Here is a 23,449-nt window from a genome sequence, read left to right as displayed (position 1 = left end):
AAAGCAAATTATTTAATCTTAAGAGTGTGGTGAGAGTATTTTTTGTCTGCATTGTTGGTCTTGGGGAGGATGGCATTCTTTTGGCCAAGTAGCAAATTTTTTGAATTTAGTTCTTGAATTTAGAATTTGAATATAGTTGTTTAACTGTATGTCCTGTATGTATTCGTCTGATTTTGGAGCTAGTGTTCTGTGACTATAGGTGGAAAGACGTCCCAAAATGCCTTTTTTGCAAGACAATCATAACTATTTCTTTCAGACTCTTTGGATAAATGCCTTTTTTGTGACTCCTAGGTAGCCTTATTATTTTGTTACTTCTTATTTGTAATCTGGTAGTACAGTGTGCTGGACAATGTCCCCATGCTTACTTATACCCAGCAGCACATCATGCACAGGGAAATAGTCTGTGTCCTGAGAGCTTGGAGTCTGAGAAGACAAGCAGCATACAAAGGTAAGGAAAAGGCATATACAGTTTTTATGAATATTATACACGTTATACTACATATTTTTAAATTAAAAAAATGTATATCAGCTATATCTAACTGCCCAGCAACCTAACCCTTATTAGATGGTCAGCTGTTATATGCGTTGTGGAATTAATATCTGGAATTACTGCATTGCCTTCTAGGTAGGCCTTGAACACCATATAGAAGCTATAGCATGTGCCGAATGTGACTGTGGGACATTAGTCAGAGTGCATATATTACACCAGAACATAGGGCTGGTCTACACTATGGGAGGTGGCGGGAAATTGGTCTAAGTTACGCAACTTCAGCTACATGAATAACGTAGCTGAAGTCAATGTACTTAGATCTACTTACCGCGGTGTCTTCACTGCAGTGTGTCAACAGGAGACGCTCTCCCGTCGATTCCCCTTGCTCTCCTGTCAATTCCCTTCCCCGTCTCATTGAGGTGGAGTACCGGAGTCAACGCTAGAGTGATCGGCGGTAGATTTATCTCATCTATACTAGACATGATAAATCAACCCCCACTGGATTGATCATTGCCCGTCAATCCGGACAGTAGTGTAGACAAGCCCGTAGTTTCCTGCCTTTTTTGTGATGTTGGTTGCAGTCACCATCTTACATGCATTCTGGCTTGGTGGTGGAGTCCCCTTGGCTGTTAGTTTTAGGAGGTTTCCAAGTCAGTGCAGATGACAGTTCTGCGAGTTCATGGAACCAGTGTCTTTCATCAGTTTGTCCCTGTTAAGTACAGGGAGTACACACACAGATGGAAACATTCTTTGCTTTGTTTTTGGATCAGTTCAAATGCCTGTTCTACTGTATTCTGTCACTTAATTAGTGCATACAGGGATCAGGGTATCAGTGCCACTGAGGTCAAGGCTCAGTTTCAGTGGTCCTTCCCCAGAAAAGTGCCTCTTCCAGAGAACTGTTAGAGGGCTCTCCCCTGAATTGCTATTGAGGCATTTCTTCAGTGGGTTAATGGATTAGTATAACTGTGTTTCCCATTGCCATTCATGAAATGGCTCCAAGACATCCTCTCTTTTTGTATCATCCCTTTGGCTTGATTTAATAAAAGGCTTGAGTAATTAAAAAATCAGGGAGAAGACTGAAGTCCTGGTGAATGCCAGCCCACGTGGAGTCTGTGGTGGAGGCCAATAGGTTTTTCTTTTTCTTAAAGTTCTCTTAGTCTAGACTAGATTGAGGAATTATCTGGCAGAACTAGTTTGCGTTGTTGGTAGTCTGGTGAATACAGTATGCCAGTGACCCATAATGGATTCAGCAGTTGTTTGCTCTAACACTTTTTCCTCATTCTTTAGACAGTAGTTCAATCAGGATAGAAAAGATTGATGCCACAGTCATAAACCAATATCTAAACTGAGCAAGATGTGTATACCCAGTCTGAGTTTCAGACTCCAAGATCAGAATGGTTCTCAGTGGGTTATTCCAGGGGTGGGCAAACTTTTTTTGGCCTGAGGGCCACATCTGGGTGGGGAAATTGCATGCAGGGCCATGAAGGACTGAGGCAGGGGGTTGGGGTGTGGGAGGGAGTGCGGGGGGTGTGAGAGGGGGTGCGGTGTGCCGGAAGGGGCTCAGGGCAAAGGGTTGGGGCACGGGAGGAGTGTGGTGTGTACGATGGGGCTCAGGGAAGGGGGTTGGGATGCAAAAGGGGGTGGGGAGTGCGGGGGGGGCTCAGGGCAGGGGTGCAGGGAGGAGTGCAGGAGGTGGCTCAGGGCAGGGAGTTGGGGTGCGGGGTGTGGCAGGGGGCTCAGGCAGGGGGTTGGGGTGCAGGAGCGATACGGGGTGCGGCAGGGGACTCAGGGCAGGGGATTGGGGTGCAGGAGGATTGCAGGGTGCAGGTTGGGGTGCAGGCAGGGTGGGGCGGGGGCTCAGGGCAGGAGGTTGAGGTGTAGGAAGGGTGCGGCGTGGGTTGGGGTGTGGGGTGCAGGAGCAGTTCGGGGTGTGGGCTCCGGCCTGGCACCACTTACCTGCTTCCCCGTTCCCGGCCAATGGGAGCTGCCGGGGGGCACAGGCAAGGGCAGCGCACGGAACCCTCTGTCCCCCGCAGGAATGTGGTGCCGGCCGCTTCTGGGAGCGGCGCGGGGCCTGCGGCACCACAGAGGTGGCAATTCTGCTGGCAGATCCGGCCCACGGGCTGTAGTTTGCCAATCCTGGTTTATTCTGACCACAAGTGTCATGTACCTCTCTGGCTGCCAGTGGTTTAGCAATGGGCTTGCTGCTAATAAATGTCAGTGACTCTCTTTAAGTTAATAAGGTCTTGACTGTGCTTAAATATGTGAAGGTGTGGGCCTTCAGTTTAAAAAAATTCTGTATTGTTCTGGCAGTTTTGCCTGGTTTCTAATTTTTCATGTTTGGGAAAGATTTTTGAGAAAGGCATGACTTGGGCGCTCTGTTCCCACCAGTCTGTGGTTGATTAGCTATTTTATTTCTTTCAGTTTGTGTTCAAACTGTCTTGTAATACAGACATGTTCTGATCAACTTGCTGAATGCTCTAATGATCCTTGCTGATAATGTTAGATACTGATAGCAGCCTTTGATACAGGTGATAGCATGGTGTTGTTGGTGGCCAGGCAGCTAATCCTGATTGCGATGAGCTGAATTGTTCTTCAGTCATTGAGTTCCATAACTGGAAGAGAGATTTCAAAATTTGGTGATAGACATTTTCTCATCATTGCTCAACACTCTTCTTTATGGACTGTCAAAAGGTTCTCCGCCCCCTGTTGTTAATTATGCATAAAAAGTCAGAAGGGGTTATCATAATGGAATATTGCCTGAGATACCCATAGTGCTGATACTCATTTCAGTGTCACCTTTACTGTTCTCTCCTCTTGAGGTTCTTATACAGCTCTGATCATCACAGTGTCTTAGCACCTTCCAGAAGTGCATTAAACATCATCATTAGTAACTGTCACTTGTGTTTCTCTCTCCAGGGGAGTGTTGTACAGGAATTATTTAATTTCAATATATGTACACTGTACTCTGTGTTTACATTGATACAAGCAAAGTCAAATAACATTTTTTTCTTGTGCTTTCAGTGGTAATAGTGAGGTTTATGGTCGCTCTCAGTTACTATGGGAGTTTATTCCACAGTCTTGGATGGGCCCCTGAGATAGCTCTTTCTCCTGTCCATGCAAGCTGTACCTCTGCTGTAGACAATTGCAATTCTGTTGTGCCTGAGGAGTGGAGCTGTCAGCTGTGGTCCTCACTCCAGAGATTTAGAGGAGCTCTTCTAGGTATCCTGGGCCCAGGCTGTTGATGGCCTTGAGGATCAGGATTGAGACCATGAATTTTGTATTCTGAGGAAACCAGTGTAAAGATTAGAGGCCAGGGTCCTCATCTGGTCTCAATCTTACCCCCACTTGCTGTTTCTGTCCTCACCTCCCAATCCCAGTGTCCTTGCTCAAACAGTCCCGGTACAGACAGAAGTCTGTTGAGCATGTGCCAACTGAAATTTTTCAGAGGATGATAATTTGGCTAAATTTGGGTAGATTTTCATGGAGTATAAAAACATGCAGGACTAGAACTTGGGACCATGAGGTTCTGGGTTGCTGGCACTTCCTCATTGCAATGGGAAGCTTGGGCTGGATTTCTGCTGGAGGACACTGTAAAGCTAGACACTGCAGGAAGTACCACCCAACAGGGCCTGTGTGGCGGCCCCCCTCAGTCCATTGATTGCTGGTATATAAACTAGGAAGCCATCATGGGGAGCAGCCTGAGTAATAATGCAGACTGCCTCCTTGCTTCTGCTCCAGACCTTGCCTTGCTGTGTACCCTAGTCTCCAACTTCTGACGCTGGTTCATCTTCAACTCTGCTTTTTTCCTGCCGTCCATAACCTAGTGCCTGACCCTGACTTCCTAGTATCTTGACCTGGCCCGACCCCAACCTGTCTGCAACTTGGTAACTGATCAATGCACACAGGCCACCTGCGGATGTGCCCTGACACGGGGGTGGAAAAGGCACATCCCTGATACAAAAGCCATCCCCTGCCAAATTTCAAGTTCCTTCTCCAAAGGATGGGGGCATTGGAGCTTTTCAAAGAAAAGGTCACTAAATTTTTTTAATATGGGCAAAAGAACATGGGCAAATACAATGAAGTATTTTTTCTCTGGCCTTGCTCTCAGAAACTGCTGAACTGTTTTGGCTGAAATATTCAAAGCAAACACACAAACAAAACAAAAAGAAAACAAACAAACAAAAAATTCAGCCCATGGGAGACATCTGGTATGGAAAATTTCAACCCAAACAGCTGAAGTTTGGCAAAGATATAAGCAACTGAAAACAGAGAAGTGTCAGGCAACCTTAAATATAGGCAGTGCTACTATCCCACCTATAGTAAAGCTAAAACTAGAGCTAAGATTTATTAATGTTTAAGTTTCACAATGTAAGGACACCGATACCATATGTAATCTATTCATTTCAACCGTACAGTAGTAGAAATTCTAATGGGTTTTTGAAATATTGCTTTTATTAATGTTGTAGAAAAGCTGGTAATATAGTGTCACAAGATTCATGGACCTTTCCATTCCAGAAAGTAAACAAATGTTGCATATTTTATCATCCATGGTTTTTTGAATGGCGAAAGTGTGGTTGCCTCACTGATTTGTGGTTTTTAACTTGCTTTGTTGCTGGAGTAATATGGAAAGCTTTTTGAGACTTCTGTTCAGTATTGAATATGTTCTAGATACGTTACAGTATGATTATGATAAATGGTCAACTAATATTGAGTTTAGAAAAAGCAGGAAGTTCTAGACTATGGCCCCAAACCTCTAAAGGTTTTCACACATGCACTATAAATAGTTCCGCTGTGAGGAGTCCCGTTGATTTTAATGGGGGTATTCACAGTGCACAAAATTAAGCATATAGGTACATCTTTGCAGGATCAGGGCCTATATTGGCACAAGTTCAGCAACATAGTTATTCACAGGGGCATATGCTGGATGATCTGAGTCTTAAGAGGGTTTCAATCATATGGTACAGTTAGAATTCTCTAATTTTGGGATCTGTAAACTTTTTGTGTGTGTATTGATTTATGTTTGGTAACTTTCTTTGCAATTCAAAACTCAACAGCTATTAATTTATTACCTTGAGTGCTACTTTTCTTAATTTCTGAGGAGGGTTCTGCTGATAGTACTGTTTTATTAATACAAAGGATAAAAATAAAACATGTTCAGCATTTACAATTTTTAAAGCATAATTAGGTCATTTTGTCATCTCTCTTTTTGTTAGTATAAAGAATTGCAGGAATATTTCCGTATTTCCTCCTATAAACAAATTCTAATGGTTAAATTTGAGAATTTAAATACAAACCCTCTGCTGTTGTAAATTTTGGCATAAGTAAGGTTCCTACACCAGTCTTACCTTTCCTAGTCACAAGTGTACATACAGTTAGAGTTTGGACTGAGTGGTTCTGGCAAAATAAGAACACAGACACAAGAATAAGACATGGAATGGCCCATGGAACTAGACTGGAGGCTTTTGTTTGTTTGTTTTTCCTTTGTGAATTTGATTGATTGATTGATTCATTTAAATCCTCCACTTGTCTTTTGTTGTGAGAGTGTGTCTGCTGCTGGTACTTTTTTTTTAATGAGGCTTCAGCAAAAGTTGCTTGTTAGGGAGGTTTTTGCCAGTTTTTATCAGTTATACCAGTGTAATTATACTGGTATAGTTATACTACTATAACTTATTCCAAAATAAAAGTAACCTTTTTTTGGTTTACCTTAACCCTCTTCAAATTACTGTAAGCCAGGGGTTCTCAAAGATCATTGCATCATTATCTTGATTTTGATTTTGGAAAATCCTGAAGAGAGATTTATTAGCATGGCATCTAGTTGATAAAGATTTGATAGAATTTCCATTATACACACTATTTTTACATTTATTCTTGGCTGAAATTTGGAATGCACAGTGAGAGAGAGTTAATGCCTGAATCTGTTCATAATACATTATTTAATTAAGTTTCACAGTAGAATTGGCTGATAAATGGTAAATAGTTTCCCCCCAGAAAGTTATTTTAAAAATATACAGATGTTGCATTTTGGAGTGGGATCCTTCCCCCCTTTTTCTCTTCTTTTTTTCTTTTTGCCATTTTGCCTCTGTAAAAGGATGGAGAAGGTGGGGTGGGGGGAGGAAACGAAAATTATGAAAACTCAAAACTTTTTGATGTTCTGTTTGAAACTCAGAAAATTTAGAAATAAATGTTAAAAAATATATAAACATTTTCTTCAAAAAAGGGGCCATTTTTAATTTAATTTATTTTTTTGGCAAAAAATTTCAACCACATCTATTCTACAGTAGGTAGGTAGATAGATTAGATTAAAAAGCAGTGTGAAGTTAAAGAATGCATGTTTGATATGTGAAAGCAGATAGTCATTTTCCTTCCTCTTTTATTTACGTTGTCAGTTTTTTGAGATACTTCCTCTCTCTTCTCTTTTGCACAAATTGTCTGTTCATTCATTACAATCTCCCAAATTCTCCTAAGCCTGTATTGCACATATTAATTTACATCTAAGTTTCTGAAATGCACCCAATTAGTTTCTCAAGGTGCATGTTAATTATTTAATAAAATCAACTTTATTTGTACAAGAATGAAAGAAAAAACACATATATACACCCATCCGCAACCAGTCAAAGAGCTTGGTCTTGCATTCTACCCTGATGTTAAACAAGCTGATTCTTTCCTCTGGGTGTCTGTTCTACTCCACTGAGTAGTCACTATCATCCTAATTATCGAGTTAGGTTAGTTCTCATACAGTCATTTGGACAGCGTACAGGCCATAGAATACATCATGCAACTCCATGATTTGCTGTCCACTGAGTCAAATCTGGTGCATTATAGGATAGAATGGCTGTGGGGGACAGGGATCTGTTGACACTGTCCAGCCATTGTGTTTTAGGTCTTCTGGGGGTCTTTTCCATCCTGGTTTCATTGGGTCAAAGTAGAAAATGATTCTTGCAGGGAAGCTGGTAGGCATTTGAAGCAGATGACCATACCAATTTAGAGAGTGTTGGGAGACGGTATGACAAAGCACTACCTGTTTAGTTAGAAAATTGATTTCTTCATTAGACTTTAATTCATGCCATTTGATATTTTTTGATCATTTGGACATGCTTCATCTGAATGGTGTCCAACTTTTTTTTAATTTGAAGAGAGAAGCACCACGTTTCAGTCCCATAGGTCAGATACTGACCACAGAAGCTTTTTTATCCTCAGCTTTGTCTCTGTACTTATCAGGGTGTTTGGTTCATGAAAGACATTCTTAATAAAATGCCCCATTACTGATGAGCTTTTGAAGTGCAGGCTTCAGGTTCTTTCTTGACACTGCTTGTATTATCAACAACATAGACAATGTTGGTGAAATCACTGACAATCCCAGATGGGTGGTCGTCCATATGCTAAAGGCCACAGCATATTCAAAATTGGAAGAATTTTGGCTTTACCCCAATTAATTTTCACGCTGATTTCGGCTGCTGAGTTTTCCAGAGATTTAAGAGCCACAACCAGCTTGTCTGTTGATTTGACAACCAGTGCTATGTTGTTGGCAAAATTGATGATGGTAAGGTTCTTATCATCAAGGCATATGCCTAACCTGCATTTACTTATTGTCTGGTCAAGCATGTAATCTATGATGGCACTGAAGAATTTAGGGGTAGTAACGTGTCCTTGATGAACACCCAACCTAATTTTGGAAGAAGACAGTTCTTTTCCGATTTACAAGAATGAAGCTTGAGGAGTCATCATGTAGAAGACTAAACATTCTACAGAGCTTATTAGGGATGCCTGCAAATTTCAAGATCAGCCAAAGCAGTTACCCTGTCAAAAGAATCAAACGCCTTGATATCCACAAATGTAATGTGAATGGGGCACTTGAATTCTTGTGCCTTCTGAATAAGCTGTGAAGATTTGCTCCTTTCGTTGTTGAACAGCCGGGAATGAAACCAGCTTGTTATGGTCTTGTCTTATTGCTTAAGATATCAGCGGCTTGGGCCAACAAGAGAGAAGCAAAAACTTTCCCCGGGGTGGACAGAAGAGTAATGCAACAATAATTACAACAGTCTTGATTGCTGCCTTTATGTTTCCAAAATGGTAGAATATCACTTTTTTGCCAGTCGTATAGGACTGACTCTGCTCTCCGGATGATATTGAGCCGTATCTGCAACCATAAAATAATAGCTGGTCCAGAACTTTTTAACAGTTCTGCAGGATTTTCACTGAATCCTTCAGATTCCTTCCACCTTATTTCTCTTAAGCTTCTTTACAACTCTGTATATTTTGTTTTAGTGAACTTGTTAGGGTCATTTTGTGCAGAATGGGTCGACGTGGCAGTGGCTATCAGGTTACATTATCAGGACACATTTCTTTTCTACCCACTGTCAAAATTTGGTGGTATTTGTCCTTTTGTTCTAAATAGGCAAAGGCAACAACATTTTGCTTTCAAGACATTTTCAGTTAAGTACCTTTTACATTCTGAGTGGGGTGGGCTTGAGAGCCCAAGATGCTGCCTGAGCCACAATGTCCACACTGCTAATTTTAGCAAGTCCATTTACTCAAGTGGAAGGCTTGTTCATAGCTGTAATGTAGATATATCCTTAGATCTCCTTAATGCACCAGGAATCTTTGGAAAAACTTACGAGAGGCACACTGAAGCTAACTGTTCTGAAGTGCTGTAGTAGGGTTTGTCTGAGCAGCAGTTTTTGAAACAAAGCAACATGGTTCAGTGGCTCTAGAAGGGGTTCTCACAACAAAATTTTTGGTGGCCTTAGAGTGTGGTCACCAACTCTGGCTGGTGGCCGCTATGACAATTTTTCTGTAAAACGTAATTAACTTTAGGAAAAACAAATAAATATGCACATATACCTGTCCAAATCGTAATTTATTTATGTAGGGTTTTTTTTGCAGACTCAATAATAATAACAACATGCAGTTGTCTCTGTTCTTTACAGGACCTAACCAGAACAGAAACACAAATAAGGTGCTATGTATGTTCTTGTCTTTTTTGTTGTTGTTTCTTTTGCTTTTTTGTTTTATAATTTTTGTTTTTTAAATAGAATTGCTAGTTAGTAAGTCTGCTTCTGTGAAAAGTGATATTTGAATGTTAGTTAATCTTACTTTTCACTGCCATTTGTTAATATCACTTTTCTCCGCAGCAGACTTGTTGGCTAGCTGGGAGGCAGTGAAAAGTGGTATTAACAAACATATAAATATCAGTTTTCACAGCAGACTTACTTACTCAGCCCTGGCAAGCCGGGGGACAAATTAAGCCTTGGATGGGGAGGTGGGTAGGGAGGCATTGGAGGCCAGTGGTGATGGGGTGGATGGGTCAGGGACCGGGGAAGGCAGCAGAGACCAGAGGCGATGGGGGTGGTGGTGACCCTGAAGCACAGTGGCACCCCGGGCTGAAGCTGGAAGCCTGAGCCCCACCATCCGCGGGAAGGTAAGAAAGTCACACCGGCTGTCTGCTCCTCCGGCGATGTGGCTCCAGAGGGGCACAGGGCCCCAACCCCTACTTGCTGACCCAGGGTAGGGGCCAATGCTTTACTCCCCTCCCCCTCCAAATCATTGCCCAGACAGCTGTGGCTGCAAGAAAAGCCTCTGGTGGCCGCATGTGAGAAATGCTGTGTTCTGCAAGCAATTGCTGAGCATTGTATCAAAAGAGAAAGAAGCTCTAGGATAGAGCAACTGTTCCGAGGTTTTTTCTCCAGTCCTTCCTTCCTTTTTCTTTCTTTCTTGGTATACATATCTGTGCAGTCTGTCCTGTAGAGCCCCACATTCAAGTGCCTTGCTTGAGACATTGAGTTTGGGGAATCTCTAACAAGCACAATGAACACCCTAACTCTGCATTTCTTTTAGCTTTGGAGCATTTAAGTTACACCTTTTATGTTACCTTTTTTTAATTGGATCTCTGCCTTTATTGAGAGATTTTTAACTATATTTTCAAAGATGGTGCTAAAAATCTTATTAAATAAAAGTTTTGAATCCCAGGAAAAAGACTGCCATGTGAATCACAATGTTTTATGGCATGAGGTATATACTAATTTACACTAGTATGTGGTGTGTATTATCATGGCTTCTGTCAAGGATAATCTTATTTTGGGGATATCTTCTTTCACAGATGTAGCTTGTTCTAACTTACTGGTTGACCTACTACAGGTCTTGGTTTCAATTAAAATAATATGATTTTGCTTACTGAAGCAACCTCTGCCCTCCTCCCCACCCTCCCAAAAGCATCTTGTGGTCAACTGTGCTTGATTTGCCAAGGCATTTCCAATCAGGACACTTCTCATTTGGACTAATAGCCTATTTTTATATGTTTTTCTTTACTTTCATATTATTTGGTACTGTTTTTAGATTTTATGTAGACTAGATTGTGTTTCATCAGTTGTAGTGTTATGCTGCAGATTGAGTCCTCATTATTTTTGTATGAATGGCCAGCTATCTAAAAACCTGCTCTTATAATGCACCTGAGGTGACTCAAGATCAGAGCTTGAAAAATGTACCTGATGCCTGCTATCCCAAGGACTAAGCCTACTCGTCGGTGTGAAAAGCAGCCATGTAGTCATATCCCTCACAATTTAAAGGAGTAAAACAGCTGACAATATGTTACAAATAAATGCAATATACTATCAGTGTGTGTCCTCTGCTAGGCAGCTGCTGCACATTACCAATTGTTCCTCTCGCATTCTGCTGCTATGTATCAACCAGTCTGCCCCAATTCATTGGTGACAGCAGCAGCAGACTCTTTTGCTGTCTTTCTGAGACCCTTTTCTCATTATTCTCCGTACCTTTCTGCCAGGAAATAGCTTTAAATCCAGGAATTCCTCAATTTGTGCCTGATTTCAGAGCAGTTTGGCAATATTCTGCATCTGGAGCAGTCCCTAGCACTGCTTTCAGCTGTGCCTTGAACAGACAGACTGCAGCTGCTGTTTTTCACATTTGAATGCTTGCTTCTTAGCAGCTTGCACTTCCCCATCTCAGCACCTCTCCAGCTGGTTCCTATGAAGGCTGCCGTACAATAAGCTAATACTGCAGTGGGCCTCAACATGCATAGAATCATAGAAATGTAGGGCTGGAAGGGACCTCAAGAAATCATCTAGTCCATCCTCGTGCACTGAGCAGGATTAAATATACCTGGACCAACCCTGACAGGTGTTTGTTCAACCTGTTCTTAAAAACCTCCAAGGATGGGGAGTCTGCAGCTTTCACCAGTAACCTGTTTTAATACTTAATTATCCTCATAGTTAAATTTTTTCCTAATATCCAATCTAAATCTCCCTTGCTGCAAATTAAGATGATTACATGGCCTATTCTGGGTGGAAATGGAAAACAAATGATAACTGTCCGCTTTATAACAACATTTTACATATTTAAAGACTATTATGTCCTCCCTTGGCCTTTTCTTCTCTAGACTAAACATGCCCAGTGCTTTCAATCTTTCCTCATAGGTCATGTTTTCTAAACCTCTTATCATTTTCGTTGCTCTCGTTTGGACTCTCTCCAGTTTGTTCATAACTTTTTTGAAGTATGGTGCCCAAAACTGGAAACAGTACTCCAGCTGAGGACTCACCAGTGCCAAATAGAGCAGAACAATTACCTCCCATGTCTTACATGTAACATTCCTGTTACTACATCCCAGAATGGCATTTGCCTTGTTGCAAGTCCTCTCCAGGAAACCTTCAGCACCGTTGACGGAGAACTACTACTTCACCCTGCTGCCATGAAACCCCAGTTACCTCCAAAAAAAATTCCATGGATTACAGTTTCTCTCCCTGGGATCATTGGTGGCATTCCTGGTGCACTTCATCCCTTGAAAAGTGTGAAATCGTATTCTTTTCTTTGGTAATATGTGATTCAGACAACTGGAAATACTTTTTAACTTAGCTGAGATAACCTAACCCTGCTTTAAACATTGAAGAGTCGGTGTCCGTTCATTTGAAGAGAAATGCCCTGAAGATGATGCATAAGAAAGACTTCAAAGTTGCTTATCTAAGTATCCCTGGAGAAACTAGTCCGTTCTGACTAGATCCCTCCCAAGCACATACTGTCTGATCAGAAAAAAACTAGAGTTTAGCAGGATAAAGTTTTCAAATTGTCCTTAGTGCCTCAGATTGGCTCTTTTCACACTTAGAGAGGTAGTCTGATACAAGTTCTGTTTGATGGCCTCAGACTGTTTGAAAGAGCCTCAGAAACTTAACAAGATAATGCTCCTTTAGTATTCTTCCAGAGTCAGTCAATCCAAATTTTGAACTTTGTTTCTACATACCATTTCAGAACAGATTCAACCAACTGTCCTTTAGCTCTGGGTACTCCACTGGTGCCAGATCACTTCTTCCCAAAGTTCCTGCTAGACTATCCACTATGTATATAAAAGGTTGTAACTGGTCTACTGTAAGATGGCAGGATGGCACTAGAAGCAGAAAGTTAAATGAGAAGCTCTCAAAATCCTATCTCTCTAGCAGTATATGAGATCTAGCAAAGCTGAACTGGCAAACAGATTGGCAAAGTTAGAAGGAATTCTCCCCAGGAGATTGGAAATTTAGGACACCTGGATTTACCTGACCCAGATGTGCTTCCTTCCACAAACAGATTTGTTTGCAAATTTTATCAAATAAGAAAGTTCTGAACTTTTATTTTGTTCCAGACTCTTGACAACAGCAAGATTGGACAACTGCTTTCTTCTTCACATGGGCTGGCCTGCAGAGAGACTTTGCTACCTTCCCCAGCGAAGACAAAGGATTGTTGATCCTCATCACCCCAAACTGCCCCTACAGACTGTGGTTTCTGCATCTCTCAGGAACATCTGTCTCTTTGAATCATTGATATTCACACTTATGGAATCTTGTGTACCGAGTCCTTTTAACATGACAGTATTTAACATTTTTGTTGAAATCTAGGAGGACATCTATTCTGGGAAAATACAAAGGGTCTGGAAGCCCTTTTTGTATGGTATTGCTCACTGGAATATTAATTCCATGCAAATGTGTTGGAGTCTCTCTTCTCTAATTTCATCAGAGGCCTTGTTCTTCAGCTACCTCACAGGTTAGGTTGTAGATTTGGGGAGTGTCAGTCTTTACTTTTTCATCTCAAATGTATTCCTCCATTTTCATATTTCCACATTTTTAAAGGTTGTTGGTTCCTTTTTACTTTCTTATTCATTTATAAATATCTTTGACCTCTTGTATGCAGAGGCTTGGGTTTCAGTGTCTCCCAAAAAGGAAATGAAGCCACATCATTAAATCTTTTAATGATGTCAGTACCCTACATATTTAGGGTCAAGCTGAATGAATACATCAGTAGTCAATCCATTCTGACTTCCAGCAGTGGAAAGTTTACTGGGAAAAGGTCCACTTTACCACGAATATCCAACTGGTTCAGTCTTTTGACTTGGCAGTCGAGCACTTGAACTTGAAAAGGGGGAGGATTATTAGACAATCCTGCAGGTCTCAAAAATCAGCCACCTCTCTGACATATTCAAGGAGTTAGAGATTCTTGCTCTTGTGTGATAGATCAGGCACAGATCCTCTCCTGTCTTGACTAGATTAATGCTGGAGAACGGTAATGTTGGCTGCCTTTTTAATTCTGTTTTAATTTGCTTGAGTGAATTGAATATTCACAAGAATCAGGACTACTAATAGTACTGTCTGGAATCAGGCATGATGCAGATCAGTAATGTGTAATCTTCACCACTCTGTTCTGCCAGTGGGCCACATTCCTAATATCAAATGCTCCTGGGCCCCACTTGGGGCGAGTCTGCCCTTCATGCCAGATTGTGTGATGAGTTTGTGAAATGAACAAATCTTCACTAGAAATTAGGATAAATCCAGAATCCTCCCTATTTTTCTCAGTCACTGCAAGTGTTTTTTGAGACATATTTTCTATTTTCAAACTGAAAACTGAAGTTTAAACATTACATGTTGATCTGTTTGATACAAGTTTGTGGGTGGAGTGTATGCTTTGGGAATAGCAGGATGTTAAATTGGCTGTAGGGCATCACAGTGTAATTCTTAGGAGATGATGGAGAGCCCTGTACTGCTGGGTAAGATGGTTTGGCTTCTTTGGCTATTTAATTGAACAGTTAGAACATTAGGGACAGAGCTGACCCAGAGCCTAATTAGCTAAAAAGCCTAACTGAGGTGGAGCTGAGCCTCCCGCACAGCATGCTGAACTACGGCCTATTTCCTACTCTGTTTTTGCACTATTCATGTGGGCAGTGTTAAGCCCATAACACCCTGATTCATGCTCTAGTGTCGGAGTGGGTGTGGAGGTGATCACCCCCCTATAAATATGTTTAACTATTCCTCTTCCTTCTCATGCAACAACAGCAGCAGCAAGAACCAAAAAATTCTCTTTCCACTCCCTTGTGACAATAAAGCTGTTCTGGCAGCCTGGAGCAGTGGTGACAGGAGAGACAGACAAAGAGAGGGGAGTGGAGAAGAGAGAATGCAGCGAAAGGAGGCATCTTCAGGAGAGGGATCAGGCACAAAAATGGGGAGAGGGGATGGGGAAGAGAGGCAGAAAAGAAAAAATGGAAGCAGTTTGCTTCCTTTAAAGGGTAGGGAATGTATTTAAGTTTCTTTTGGCTATCAATTCATATAACTACTGTATCACCCCGTTATATCGGTAGTCAAAAGACAACCACAACTCAACTATAACCTATTTGAAAGTGTGTGTGTGTGTGTGAGAGAGAGAGAGAGATCTCCTTTAGCTTGTTACAGCAAAGATGAAGTGTTGAAAGTCCTGGACAGTACTTACAAGAAAGGCATGTGTTGTTGACTCTATTTTGTAAAACATTTTTTTTTTAAATGTCAAGTAAATTTTTAAATAACTTCCCCATTTGTAGATATTCACTTGCTATCCTTCTCTTTGTAGGGTATTGCACTTAAGCATGAATATTGAAGACAAACTTGGAGGATTATTTCTTAAATGTGGTGGCATAGACCAAATGCAGTCAGCCAGGGCTATGGTAGGGATGGGTGCAGTATCTGACCAATCTTCAGTATCTGGGGAACGGCAAGAGACAGTGCTTCAAGACCGGACTATGGCACATCAAGAAATTCTTACAACAGATGAAGTGTTACAAGAAAATGAGCTTCGACAGCAGGAGATGATTTCACATGACGAACTCATGGTCCATGAGGAGACGGTAAAAAATGATGATGAGCTGGAGGCTCAAGATAGACTTCCTCAAGGGCTACAGTATGCAGTCAATGTTCCTGTAAGCATTTTCTTCATGAAATATTGCACACTCATTTAGGAAGCATGGTTTGGTAATGTTGTTGTGTTATGTTAGGAATACATTAATGAGTTATTTGTATTTTGATTATAAAAATATTTATTAATAATAGATGCTATTTATGAAAATGTCTTTAGCTGCTGACTGGGTGAAATTCATCTCCGTTAGAGGGCCGACACAAGGCCCTGTACATCATTTAAGCCAAGGTTCATGAGCTTAAGTGTGGTTTAAAAAGTGTATTACAGCCTTTTGTAGGTCATTTGCATTGAGGTGAGTTTCATCCAGCTATATTTCATTTTTATAATAAGCATCTATTTATAAAAAAAATAGATAATTATATTTTTGTTACTATATGAATTGACTGGTTAACATTAAACACTTAAAAAAATCACACAATAATAAATTTTAAAGAGCAAATATAAACCAGGATAAGTAATATTATTTAAAGGACCTGCATGATTTATTTGTTTTATGAAAAGCACATTTGGCCATGTGTGGAAATGTTTTTTCTTTTTGCCACCTGAAGCATTTATGTACATGTTTTTAAAGTATATCTCATATAGAAATTTAGCATTTGACAGCTATTGCTTGCATTCATGCTACAGGTCGAACATATGACACTTTGTAGATGCCCATATTATGTCTTCCTTAGTATTTAATAGAAAGTGTCTTCCATCCACTACAGGGAGAATAGAAATGGCTTCCATTTGAAAAATATGCATTAATACGGTTAAGTTTTATATTTAACGGTTTGGATGTTTACTGAAATGTCAGTGATTTAAAAAGACATGTTATAAAGGTGTAAAAAAAAAAGAATAGTCTTTTTTCAACGAGTTTTGTTAAAACAATGTACATTGGGAGGGCTTTCCTTTCAACTGCAGATCAGAGATTGTTGGGCAGTTTAGAAAACATTTCAGGAATATTTAAGAATATGATTTTTAATAAAGTTGACAGATCAAGAAGTATTACTGGGAAAAAGTTCATTCGCTGTACTTTTGGGAGGTTCTTAAAAAGTTTTTTAGCTCAAATATATAGTAAATTCATCCATTTCTGTAAAATCCTGGCATTGACAATATGACAGGCAAAAGTAATATAGGTATGAAACAAATGGAAGAGTGATTTACATGCACATCTGAGAGATTTTGATGTACACTAGGAGTCACAAGGAGACACTACAGATCAGAAAGAAAAGCCTACATTTTTTGGATGAATGAAGAGGTAGAGCAAACTGTAAATCTGTATAGAATTCTTTCCTTTCCTTCCTTTTGAAGATACTGATTACTCCTTTTTTGTTAAATTTCTGAAAGAATGAAACCATGGGACAATTCCTTCAGAAAAAATCTTAGCCTTTATTTCAGCCGCTTGTCATCTGAAAATGAAAAATTGCTCTTTTGTAATGAGAACCTCACCTGAAACTGGCACTTCGTATCTTAACAGATCAGTGTAAAGCAGGAAATTACTTTTACTGATGCCTCTGAACAACAGAAGAGAGACAAAAAACAAATACGAGAGCCAGTAGATATGCAGAAAAAGAAGAAAAGAAAACAGCGTTCACCAGCAAAGGTAAGACTGATTTTGGAGAAACTAAGCTTGAAAAGAACCTGTAGATTTGCTATGACTTTGAGTGATTTCTTTAGAATTCGAAGTAGTTATGTCTGAAGTTGTTTTATTTGTACAGTAAAGATGCAACTTTGGAGTGTTCCAGAGTCCAGAGAAGACTGTGATATAAGGCATTCATAGTGTATTTCTTTGAACTCCTTTTAGAAACATGAACCTTTGATATACTTCAACATCTGTCTCTCCAGACAGTTCCCTTTCCAAATATTTTTTTTAAATTATGAGTCAGTAGTTTTGTGGACAAGTTATAAATCATTGCACGATGTTCATCTAATAATAGTTGTACCTTTCTATGAGCCTGAGAATTATTGTGTGCCCTTATGCATTGAGAACAGTTTAAAAACAAATCTAAAATGACAGTTCTGAAAATTTTTTAAAAGTTTTCATCCATAAATTTAGTAAAATAACCTGCCGGTAGAGAGCATTCCTAAAATTTAAGTGTCTTTATGTATATTCTACTCCTGGGGGAAGTGTGCGCTGCTGCACACATACAGAAATATGTCCCTACACAGATTCTCTTCGCTTTTCCGCAGAAAAGTGGTTTCTGTGGGGAACCAAAGAGAAACTGCACCAGTGCTCACTCACCCCTCTCCCGCAGGGTCTATTCAGGCAGCCAGGGGAGAGGAAAGTCACTGCGGCACAGTGAGCGGGGGTTGTGTTTAGGGATGCCTTGGCTGCCCAGGGATGTTCGTCCTGGCTGGGCCTGGGAGGAAGGAGGAGGATGATGGAGACAGAGTTCTCCCTCCACTGCCCAGAGAAGCTGGCACTGGGTCAGATTAACTCTAGAAACTTCCCCTGGCTGTAGGAAGCTCTGCACTGTGGGCGGAGAGTTGGAGGGAGGGGCTAGGTGCAGGACGTGAGGCACAGCAGGGCGGATGTCCAGATGCATGGGGGTTGCGTGGACAGGAAGCAGTTCCCCATACAGTGACCCTCTTCCCCCACTTCCTGATCCCATTGCTCCTCAGCTAATGTACAGGGTGCTGCTCCCCCTATCTGCCCAACCCCTGTGCATCTGGACCTCCCCGCACCAAAATCCCCCCTGCCAAGCCTCATCCCACTGTCCCTGTGTATCAGGAGCCCCCTGCACCCAGAACCATCCCCACCAAACCCCCAGAACCCCCATCCTGATGAGCCTTACCCCCTGCATCGGGAGCTCCTCACAACTGGATCCCCACCCCACTGAGCCCCAACCAGCTGCACTCTGACCGCCATCCCACCAAGACCTACTCCTCCAGCACCCAGACCCCCCCGTTGAGCCCTAACTGCCTTCACCTGGACTCCCCTGCTGAGTCCTATTCCCCCTGCACCCAGAACCCCACAACAAGTCCCTGTGATCCAGATCCCTCCCAGACACCCCACCAAGATACCCACACCAAATTGTGCCACACAGAATCCTGGTACTCTTGAGGGAATTCCGTGCCAAAAAATTAAAAATTTTAAAATTCTACAAAATTTTATTTGGAAAATAACACAATAACAACATAATCTCTCAATTTTGGTAATTTATTTCAAAATACTTGTCAGCAAATAATTGAAAATAGTGATTATATTGTGTTATTTTGACAAAATATGCAGATTTTGCAGAATTTTTAATTTTTTGGCATAGAATTTTTAATTTTTTGCACAGAATTCCCTTAAGAGTAGTATTCTTATTTGTGTTAGAAGTTCTCATGATAACTGTTGTTCTACATTATTTTGAGAATTTGTTTTCCAGATCTACTGTCAAGAGGAATATAGCAATTTTACCCATCTACCTGTGTCACCTGGGTAGCCTGCCCTTTAAATGAGGTGGCGCATAGGGGTCAGCCCACTCTGCCAGATGGCATGGCCTTTTAAGATTTTGAATGGTCCTATACATACATAATATAAGGCCTGTCCTATGAGATATTGATAGAGAAGAAGTGGTTCCAGGAGTAAGTAGTGCTTGCAAGAAAATTCCATCACTGTGTCTTTAAGGGCCGGGAGTCTTGGTGAGAGGGTGCGGCCAGGCTCTCCTGTCAGCCAGACAATTGGGGGTAAGCTGGGAGATGCAGACCCCCGTAAATGTTGTCTCCTCCCTCATAGCTGGGCAGACATCAGTAAGAGAAGCCTGGTCTGCTGAGGCTTCTGAGCATGGGGACTAATTAGGGGGGAAAGGGGCCAGCTGAGGGAGAATCTGACTGGGGTCCGACAGTTGTCTAACTTATAGCTTAGCTTCAGGGAGGCAAACTGGGGACTTCTACGTAAGGGGAGAGAGTGGGGGCTGAAAGGTAACCCAGAACGGACTGTGAACAGGGAGTACGTTTTGTTAATTTTGAGACTTTTGTTTGGACTTGTTACCTGAAGAGGGATTGAATTTAGAGTGATCCAACCAGAGGGCTGAGCCACATGAACCCTAGGAGACACAGAAAATTCTAGGGAGGAGAAACTGAGACAGGGAGTGCCTGCAGTGCGGGGGTACTGTAGGACAGAATTGCCCTGTAACAGTCTGAGACCTTAGATTTTCCTATATCAAAGGGGCACGTTTTTGTTAAGACAAAACCAGGATCAGCTATCCAAATGGGGTCTGCAGCAAGGGTTTGCCCTCTTCTACTAAAACGCAAGCTAATTATTTATTTTATTTGGATTTATGCAACAATTAAAATAAAGCACACAGGTGCTATAGCAGTTAAGTAAAATCACAGTCCCATAAAGAAGACCACACAATAGCATAAAAATAAGCATATTCAGGAAACAGCCCAGCCAGCAAATAAATTAAAGCAGCAAATCTCCCCTGCTCCCTCTACCCCTCCTGCCCCCCAGAAAAACCTCCTGAAACAAAACAAGCCTTTTCATTCTCCCAGGGTTACCTATCCCATAACCTCCCCCCCAAATCTTCTTATATAGATGGCTTTTGTGGCATGCCTGAAGGGCTGACAGATTATAAATATTTCAGATAGAGTTCGGGAGCAAGTTCCAAGCTCTTGGGTCCCTAAGAGCAGCACGCCTCTCTCTGTTATAATGAGGGGGATCCAGCTTGAATGCCTCACCCTTTCTCCTCAGAGACCACATCTGTGGGAGTATTGTTTGGTGCAGGAGGTGGGTGTCCCTCTTTCAGAAGACTTCATGGCATTCATGGGTATGCTTCCTTCCTCTCTCTCCCTGTCTGCTTGCTCCATTCTTTTGAGATGAAGAGGGATTAAAAAAGGTTGAGGGAAATCCTTGAGCAGGGTTTGTATCAATCTTTTATTGGCTCATAAAAATAGGAAGGGCAGGAAGAGCAGAAGGATTGGTATGGCATAATCCTAGCATGTTGGTCTTGATTTGCTGCCAGTCCAACAGCTGGGTTTTTAAGTGTGGAGGTCACTTAATACATTGAAATATTTTCAGTACTGTTTTTCTTTTATTACTTGTCTACTTGAAAAACCTACAGTTTTTATTCATTTTTTACCCCCATTATTTTTTGGACTACATTTTGGCAAAACTGCATTGGCAAAACTGATTTTCTTCATTTAAGCAGAGCTACAATGCAGAAAATTTAAAAAGATTCCAGAATGTAGAGGAAAAATGGAGGAATATGAAATGTTTTTTTCTGTTTTCAGCATAGTTATTTTAAAATATCAGTAATATACATAATACATGTGATGAAATTTCATTGTTTTATAAAATATACTTTTTTATCTGACAGTGTCCGTTTAAGTAGTAGCATATTGTTACAGAACATAATTTTATAAGCATTGGACTTCACAGATCTGTAAGGCACCTGCAAACATATTAATGTGCTTATTGATAAACATGTGAGCAATCCCATTGGTTTCAAGTGTGTGTGCTCGATCAGAGCCTAAACTGTCTGTGAGGTTTGCTGTAGCAGAATGAGCAGGTAAAATTAGAACAATTTTCAAAGAAGGTCCTATAATAAGAGTTAATACTGAGTTTATCCACAATCACAGAGCAATGAAATGGCTCTTTTGCTTGTTCTGTTAAAATATCCTAGCTATATAGAGTGCCAGCATGGTTTCTTCTTCGGTTTTTATAGTTAGAGAGCTAATCACTATTTTTTTGAGATTATTCTGTTATAACACACTATTATAACACTGTTTTTCAGTCACCTAAAACTTTCTGAAAATTTCATTTGTTGGGCTGCCATTTTCCTGCTGGTCTCTTCCCAGTGGTGTTATTTTGGGGCAAGTTTGAGCAAAACTGTACTGAGCTGTATCAAATGTGGGAGAGGTGTGGAAATGAACTTTCCGTAGTATTTAAAAAATTCTTGCAACTTAAAAAAACAATCTACTATGGCATCAAAATTATTGAAAGTAGAAAGCTGAATTTGGTAGGGAGATCTTCTCAAGGGATACACTAAGTGAGGAAGGGCTCTGTAAGATGAACGAGTTAGGAGGCATCCAAGGTGGGTTTTTTTTTTTATCATCTCCACATTACAGAATATTGGGAGAGGTTGTCTTGTGGCCACTTAGCGTACAAAAGTGATATAAAAGCCTACTAAGTACTGTACCAAGAAATTATATCAAAGAATTAGAAAGTCAGGCTAAGGGAATATAATGGAAAATAACTAAACAATTAGAGTCACTGTGATACTTCTGTACTGACATTTTATATGTAACTGGACAGGGGTATAGTTTTATTAGTCCAGTCTTAATTTTAGCTATGATGTGCAGTAGCAGACAGGTTATGTGGTTACTCAGGGATAAGCTTTTATACATCTTGACAATCATACAATCTTGCTTTATTTCCACAAAGATCATACAACATTCCACTTATCCTTTAAAATATGATCATCCATGGTTCTGTGCCCAAAGATAGTTTGTTTACTTTACCTCCTTCCCAACAGGTGGAGAAAGTAAACACTGACATTTAAAGTGACTCCACTCTGAATAGGGAAGCTGTAAGCTGGTTTTCCATCAATTGCTTTTGTCTCCAGCATTTGTCTCCCCCTGGAAATATCTCTTGACAATTGACGATACACAAGTTTGGAACAGGCAATTGTTGCAAATGTAAAACCAAAATCCTATTGGTGTAGATTTATAGAAGTTAGCACTATTTTTACCTGAAATATTTGAATTTTCTGCATTACGAATTCATTTTATGTTTTGATTTGTAGTCAATAAAACATCTTTAGTGGGTAGTGTGAGAACAAATTTTACTTTTTTTAAAATAGATCCTTACAATAAATGAGGATGGATCACTTGGTCTGAAAACCCCCAAATCTCATGTTTGTGAGCATTGCAATGCTGCCTTTAGAACCAACTACCATTTACAGAGACATGTCTTCATTCATACAGGTACTGCTTAACTTCACTTGTCTTTTCTCCAATATAAAGATCTGTTTACTCGCAGTAAAAATGTTTTCAGCCCTATGCGAATTTCAGTTCTAAGAGCATAGGTAACTTGGCATCTAAGCTTAGAGATTCCATGCACCAAAGTGTCAAAAGAATACCAGAAAAAATCAACATACGTTCATTAAACTGAGGCAATAACTGTTTACAAGGTTTCTTTTCTTTCTTTATCAGAAAGTAATGGGTTGACTTGTAGCCTAAGTGCCAATATTGAACCCTTTGTAATATGTGCTCTTGATGCTTATTTGCCTGATGAGGTATCTCTGGTTTGGAGAAATGAAAAGGTACTTATCATTATAGTAGCTTGCCGGAACCCAAAATGCAGACTTATGCCAGCATCATGATTGATCTTGTTCTTGAAGAAATTACAGCCATTTCGGCTCCAACTCCTCCATGATTGTGTTAATGTGACTCATGGGGAGAATTTTGAAGTCCATATATGAAGTGAGCTGTAGCTCACGAAAGCTTATGCTCAAATAAATTGATTAGTCTCTAAGGTGCCACAAGTACTCCTTTTCTTTTTGAAGTCCATATAGTTAGTAGGGATAAATTTTTTGGTATTAGACTATTTTGGAATCTGCTCAGATGCTGGTTTCTTATAGATAACTATTTTATTCCTCAAAGTAATCATCAGAAAAAACAGTTTGTAGTTATTAACTTATGGATGTGGAATTATATTGTTCAAGGTGAAAAACCATTTCAGTGCAGTCAATGCGACATGCGTTTCATACAGAAGTACCTGCTACAGAGACATGAGAAGATTCATACTGGTGAGTATAGTGCCTTGAGTATCTTTATTGGGGTGCTTAAAGAACT

General features: G+C 40.6%; 1 protein-coding gene across 3 annotated transcripts in view; it reads left to right on the top strand.

Annotated features, from left to right (window-relative positions):
- Positions 1 to 23,449, top strand: part of ZNF148 (zinc finger protein 148) — a 47,359-nt gene that overhangs the window by 8,835 nt on the left and 15,075 nt on the right. The window contains exons 2-6 of one of the 3 annotated variants that reach the window (XM_073305170.2): positions 13,116 to 13,513; positions 15,344 to 15,689; positions 17,145 to 17,270; positions 22,456 to 22,579; positions 23,320 to 23,403. In XM_073305170.2, coding sequence (XP_073161271.1) covers positions 15,360 to 15,689; positions 17,145 to 17,270; positions 22,456 to 22,579; positions 23,320 to 23,403 — 664 coding nt within the window. In that variant the 5' untranslated portion in view covers positions 13,116 to 13,513; positions 15,344 to 15,359. The remainder of the gene's footprint in view (positions 1 to 13,115; positions 13,514 to 15,343; positions 15,690 to 17,144; positions 17,271 to 22,455; positions 22,580 to 23,319; positions 23,404 to 23,449) is intronic. The other 2 variants (XM_073305169.2, XM_073305171.2) reach the window with 2 other exon arrangements.

This window comes from Lepidochelys kempii, chromosome 11 (assembly GCF_965140285.1).
Source record: "Lepidochelys kempii isolate rLepKem1 chromosome 11, rLepKem1.hap1, whole genome shotgun sequence".
NCBI classification, from domain to species: Eukaryota; Metazoa; Chordata; order Testudines; family Cheloniidae; genus Lepidochelys; species Lepidochelys kempii.
This window is presented reverse-complemented; position numbering and strand designations above follow the sequence as displayed.